This window comes from Myotis davidii, unplaced genomic scaffold, assembly GCF_000327345.1.
Source record: "Myotis davidii unplaced genomic scaffold, ASM32734v1 scaffold235, whole genome shotgun sequence".
Taxonomy (NCBI): domain Eukaryota; kingdom Metazoa; phylum Chordata; class Mammalia; order Chiroptera; family Vespertilionidae; genus Myotis; species Myotis davidii.
In genome coordinates, this window is record NW_006287462.1 from 4,568,994 (window position 1) to 4,575,811 (window position 6,818).

The 6,818-nt window shown below is 39.1% G+C and overlaps 1 protein-coding gene across 1 annotated transcript in view; it reads left to right on the forward strand.

The window, feature by feature from the left end:
• Positions 1–16: 16 nt before the first annotated feature.
• The window catches only part of NSUN7 (NOP2/Sun RNA methyltransferase family member 7), a 43,241-nt gene continuing 36,439 nt past the window's right edge, over positions 17–6,818 (forward strand). Inside the window, exons 1-3 of the mRNA XM_006759318.2 lie at positions 17–576; positions 5,992–6,050; positions 6,439–6,569. Coding sequence (XP_006759381.1) covers positions 264–576; positions 5,992–6,050; positions 6,439–6,569 — 503 coding nt within the window. The 5' untranslated portion in view covers positions 17–263. The remainder of the gene's footprint in view (positions 577–5,991; positions 6,051–6,438; positions 6,570–6,818) is intronic.

Here is a 6,818-nt window from a genome sequence, read left to right on the forward strand (position 1 = left end):
GTCTCCATCCCTCTCCCCTCCTGAGTGTGTGACTTCGTGGGGGCTTGTCGGGCTCGGCGTCGAGGATGCTTGGATCGGCCAGTACATGTCACCTCTCAGTCTCAAAGGCCACAGCCGAGGGGGGCGCCGGCGTGGTCCTGCAGAGAGAGAGTGAGTGATGTGCTGAGATAACCTCTCCTTTCCACACAGACGATGCTTAAGGCACCAGCGAAACCTTTTCCCGGAACATCGGAATTGTAACGGAGGGCAGGCCGGGGGCAGCCATGCTGGAGCCCAGTGAACTGCAGTTTCCCAACGAAAGCAACGCCGAGGAGCTCTCCCAGCTCGCTTGCCTGGCGCTGTCGGACGACGAAGCGTCCAGAGAGCAGGACGCAGGTGGTACCCCCGACAAAACTGGGTATCCGGACCCCGTGTACGTTATGGCAGCGAACGTCTTCCAGGGCATCCGAGTCGAAACGTCACCGGAGAAAGTCTTGATCAAGTATGGGAAGGAGCCCCTGCGGCCCTTGTCCAGCGGGACCGAGGACGAGTCCTTCCAGCACCTGGCCTATGAGCTGGCCTTCAGCGCCCTCAAGTGTGAGTAGCGCCCGGCCTGGGGGTGCAGCTGCAAGAACATGAGGATGCCACGTTTTGTTTCCATGCATATGAGTATCTCTAGTCGGTTGCAAATGTCAAGGAATGAGGAGAGTTCCAGCAAAACAGGCTTTTTCAGGCCAAGAGCTGTTTTTCAGGGTAGATTTTGTCTAGCATGGTGCCTTCGATGTAATTCGGTCATTGAATTGAACAAGGAAACACTCCCATTAGCAGGGAGAACAAGGACCCATTGAAGCACCCGTCCTCACTTTCCCTCTCCTTGGGTATTTCTCTCCATTCTCTGTGTTTACATCTTGTGTTTTAGTGTTCGAGGCTCTCAAAAAATATAAAGTAAAAACCAGTAAGAGGGTCAGGGAGAGGAACAGGGAGGGAATAAGAAGAAAAAGTGCAATATATAAAAAATGAATATCGAAATTAAATCAACCCCAATGAAGATGACCCCATTTATCGTCAGTAGCTTTGATTTGGGGAGCTTAGACATTCGTTCCTCCAAACCTTTGCAGAATTCTGCTTTCTGATTTCCTTCTGGGGCTTGAGATGCCGCGTTTCAGATTTCCTCAGTGGTGGTTAATTACTAACTTCTGAGTGTGGGGAGCAGGTCCCAGGATAGAACCAAATATTGTTACTAGGAGAGCAGAAGTCAAAGGCCTTGTAGACATTTGTTGTTGTAGTGGCCTTAAACTTTAATGTAAATAACAAAGTGTACATTATAACACACTTTGTTATTTAAACTGTAAAGTTTATGTTGGCTGCTTGTAAACTGACTGAATACAGTTACAAAAAGAAGTTCTGGAAATATTTGGAGTATTAGCATGGTTGGAGTGGTAAGCACATAGCTTCCTAAAGAGATCTTCAAAGGGCAGCTACTCATTTGCCTATCTGTTTTTCGTATTAATACTTTCCGGGGCCTCCTTGTACATAGGCGGTTAACAATTGTTCAGTGGAATTAAAATGCCCCATTCATTTCAATCTCTTTTTAAAATATGTTTTTATTGATTTTAGAGAGAGAGGGAGAGAGAGTGAGAGAAGGAGAGAGAGAGAGAGAGAGAGAGAGAGAGAGAGAGAAAGAGAGAGAGAGAGAGAAACAGAGAAACAACAGTGTGAGAGAAAAGAACATGAGGATGCCACGTTTTGTTTCCATGCATATGAGTATCTCTAGTCGGTTGCAAATGTCAAGGAATGAGGAGAGTTCCAGCAAAACAGGCTTTTTCAGGCCAAGAGCTGTTTTTCAGGGTAGATTTTGTCTAGCATGGTGCCTTCGATGTAATTCGGTCATTGAATTGAACAAGGAAACACTCCCATTAGCAGGGAGAACAAGGACCCATTGAAGCACCCGTCCTCACTTTCCCTCTCCTTGGGTATTTCTCTCCATTCTCTGTGTTTACATCTTGTGTTTTAGTGTTCGAGGCTCTCAAAAAATATAAAGTAAAAACCAGTAAGAGGGTCAGGGAGAGGAACAGGGAGGGAATAAGAAGAAAAAGTGCAATATATAAAAAATGAATATCGAAATTAAATCAACCCCAATGAAGATGACCCCATTTATCGTCAGTAGCTTTGATTTGGGGAGCTTAGACATTCGTTCCTCCAAACCTTTGCAGAATTCTGCTTTCTGATTTCCTTCTGGGGCTTGAGATGCCGCGTTTCAGATTTCCTCAGTGGTGGTTAATTACTAACTTCTGAGTGTGGGGAGCAGGTCCCAGGATAGAACCAAATATTGTTACTAGGAGAGCAGAAGTCAAAGGCCTTGTAGACATTTGTTGTTGTAGTGGCCTTAAACTTTAATGTAAATAACAAAGTGTACATTATAACACACTTTGTTATTTAAACTGTAAAGTTTATGTTGGCTGCTTGTAAACTGACTGAATACAGTTACAAAAAGAAGTTCTGGAAATATTTGGAGTATTAGCATGGTTGGAGTGGTAAGCACATAGCTTCCTAAAGAGATCTTCAAAGGGCAGCTACTCATTTGCCTATCTGTTTTTCGTATTAATACTTTCCGGGGCCTCCTTGTACATAGGCGGTTAACAATTGTTCAGTGGAATTAAAATGCCCCATTCATTTCAATCTCTTTTTAAAATATGTTTTTATTGATTTTAGAGAGAGAGGGAGAGAGTGTAACACCAATTGGCTGCCTCCCGCACATCCCCTTCTAGGAAAATGTTCCATTAATTTCTTAGATATGATTCTATATTTTTGGTTGTCTGCCGAGATGATGTCAACTTTAAGGCCAGGAATTTGTCAATATAGAGAAAAATTTAATGTTGAGAGGCAGCTTTCCTTTAGTTTTCATTTCTTTTCTCCTGATTGTGATATTTTCTTTTAAAATCTATCTTAACCATTTTTCCTCCTCCAGTTTAATCCTACAGACCAACCAGTGAGTCAAATGAACATTTTTACACTTTTCCCCGCAAGAATGAAATGCAGACTGGGCATCTGTGTTGATTAGTTGGTATTTAATGTTAATGCCAAGACTCTATTATAGACACTTTGTTTTCCTAATAGAATTTTGAATCTTACCTTTAGAAATCACTACTAAAAGTCTGAAATTATTTTATGTAAAATTATGCACTAATTAGATGGTCATGTGTGTAGTAGATTATCTTTTATTCTCTCAGTCTTTGTTTTATGAAAGGGTCTTGTTACTATTGATTTAAAAAAAATACATGTTTTTATTGATTTCAGAGAGAGGAAGGGAGAGGTAGAGAGAGATAGAAACATAAATTATGAGAGAGAATCATGGAGCAGCTGCCTCCTGTAGGCCCACTACTAGAGATTGAGCCTGAAACCCAGGCATGTGCCCTGACCAGGAATTGAACTGTGATCTCCTGGTTAATGGATCCACCCTCAACCACTGAGCCACACCAGTTGGGCCCTATTTGATATTGTTTAATGACCCAGAACATCCCATTCAGATAAATTATTATCATCATAGGCTTTTACAAACCTGCTTTTGTTAAAAATGTTCAAATTCTAAAGTAAGATGACTTTGGTTGTGTACTTGGTACAAATATTTTCTTAGAATAATAATATATTGCTTAAGTTATCATCTGAGTAATTTCTGAATGTTTGAGTAGAGTAAAACCCTGAATTCCTAAGTGCAATGAGTTTTCAAGATAATTAAAGACCTGATATTTTGCTTTAAAATATTGGAGGCTCTTGTAATTTCACATTTATCTTCTGCATTAGCAGTGTTTTATCAATACTTTCACATGATATTTTGTAAGCTCATATTTGGTTTATACAGTATAGGTTCAGAAAAGAAAACTAGGGTTTCTTTCATAAGATTTTATAGGAGCAGTAAAGCTGAAAAGGTTAATGTACAAGCTAAAGAGAGCTTGGGTAATGGTCTGTTTTCTGGTGAATTTGTAAACAAGTAATTAGATCATATTACTTTCTTTTAGGAAGTACAAGAGAAGAAAAAATAATGTCTGAGAAAATCCCTTAATTATACAAATGTTAAGTATATTCCTTTGGTTGGGTTTTATGTTTTCCAGTTTTGTTTGCTCCTTTGATGTCCTTCTTTGTGCATAAGCTCTATCAAAGCTGAGAGTATATATCTGATTAACCTAAGGTTTAAAGGGCTCAGTATAATGTTTTTTGAAATGAAGAAAACCACTACTCCTGCTTTACTAAATAGCCTGAAGGTCACCTTTTTGCTAAAGGAGGTAATGAAGAATAACCTATTCCTATTAAGTATTAGAAGCTAATTTGTTTTGCTTTTAAATTTTATTTATTGATTTTAAAGAGAGAGGGAGAGAGAGAGAAAGAGAAACACCGATTTGTTGTTCCACTTATTTATGTACTCATTGGTTGATTCTTGTATGTGCCCTGACTGGGGTTCAAACCTGCCACCTTGGTGTAGCAGGACAATGCTCTAGCCCAGTGGTTGGCAAACTGCGGCTCACGAGCCACATGCGGCTCTTTGGCCCCTTGAGTGTGGCTCTTCCACAAAATACCACGTGCAGGTGCACACGTACAGTGCGATGGAAACTTGGTGGCCCATGCGCAGAAGTGGGTATTTTGTGAAAGAGCCACACACAAGAGGCCAAAGAGCCGCATGTGGCTCACGAGCCGCAGTTTGCCGACCACTGCTCTAGCCAAGTGAGCTACCTGGCCAGGGCTTTTTTTTTTTTTTCCCCGAAGAATCTCTGGATGTTTCAAGGAATACTAAATATTTAAAACAAAGAAAAACTGGCAAAATGATTTCTTAAAAAATAAATTTCTTTTAAAAAAAAGATAGAAAAAACCTTAAGGAAAGATATGTCTCTGAAATTGTTGATTTCATTGATGGCTTAATTCTTTCTCCAACTTCTCTAGGTGTATATAGTAGTTAGTGAATTATAAATACCAGGTACTGGTGTGCCTTTAACCTGGTCATTTCAGAATCATCTAACCTGTCAGCAAAAAACCCTTCTAATTGCTTAATGTATGCTTTGAGAACACGTTCTGAATCCCTTGCTCACTTTTTTCCCCTTCTGGTACCCCTTAAGCTGACCTCCTGTTTTTTAATTATTTTTTTCTTTTTGGTTCTCTGACTGAGTGATTTTTTTCTACCCTGTCTTCCAATTCACTGATCTGATCCTTGGCTTCCCCTAATCTGCTGTGTATTCCTTCCACTGTGTTCTTTATTAGTGCTATGTCATTTTTCATAGTTACTTTATCTGTCCTCATGCCATCTTTGCCATCATTATTTTGAACTCTATGTCTGATAAACTCCTTATCTCCATTTTATTTAGTCTTCTTCTGGAGAATTCTCTTGTTCTTTCGTTTGGGGCTCGTTTTTTGTTTTTGTTTTTGGTCTCCCCATTTTGGCTGCCTATTTGAGTTTGTGACTATGTATTAGGTAGATCTGTTATGCCTCCTAATCTCAGGACAGTGTCAGGTGCTGTTTCTGACAGGCCCTGTATACCCTGTTGGAGCTATCCGCAATCCACAGCTTGTGGCTTCCTCTGCTGTGGCTGGGTGCCTTTGGAAAGGACCAAGATGTGCACCAACAGTGACAAGGATATTAGAAGTTATAGACCACCCCTCACGAACATAAACATAGAACAAAAATCCTAAATAAAGTATTAGCAAATTGAATCCAGCAATACATAGCAAGATAAGACATTATGAATGAGATCTTCAATGTTTTTCAAAAGACATATCTTTGCCTATTCAGATAATGCACCTTTGGCTGTGATTCCCTGTGGAGTCTGGGTCATTAGGGTCCAAATTCATAACAATTGCAACTATTTCATCATGCCATTGTAATTTAAATCTTTATCAAGAATTGAGGTATAGTTTAGCTATGCAAGTAAATGTATTTTATGACATTGTCTAAAGTGTACTTTGATTCCAAAGTTTTCATTTTCAGCTTTGGTATATTCAGTAACAGACATTTACCTTGTCTTGCAGATCAAGGTATTTTGGAAACTATATTAATAGATAGCTGCATCTTTCCAAGTACTACAATAGTAAGTAGATGCCTTTTATATAATTAGCTGTCTCCTGATTGTTATTTCCAAAGTACTGAAAAAGCCTTCAGGTTTAAGTCATAGCTAGTTTTCTAAATGCTGACACCTCTTTAAAGTATATTCTTAACTCTTTTTACTTCAAATGCTTCTAATACTGGCCCTAGTCCTTTCACTTTGATGAACATACCAAAAATTGTCTTCATTGAAAGATCTATTTTGTACTGGGCGCTTTTTTTTTTCTTTCTATTTGAGGTCTTTTTCTCTCAATCCAGCCAGACTCTGTAAATATAGTCATATTCCTGCCCTTTTATGAAACATAATGGAATGGAAAATAGTGCTATTAGATATTGTTTATATACTTTTCTTTTTGTGTGTTTCCCCTTGGTAGCCAGATCATTTGAGCAGTTTAATTATTGTGATGCTGTATGATTTTCAAGATAGAAAATTTCAAGCTCGTCTCCTTTCTGATAACCAGCAGTACATAGTGGAAGTTCAAGAAGTAGAAGACCTTCTTAACAGGTAACTGTAAAAGTAAAAAGGATGTTTTATGTGGAATCATTAGTATTTTCATTGGCAAAATTCTATGCAGTATAATGTATAATACATGTCAAATTTTATAGAGAAAAATATAAAAGTTCACAGGTTTCTTACATTCCTTTAAAAGCAATTTTTTTTAATTTTTAATTTTTTATTACAAAGGGTATTACATATGTGTCCATTTTTCCCCCCGCCCTAGACAGTCCCCTAGACTCCCCTATCCCCCAGTGA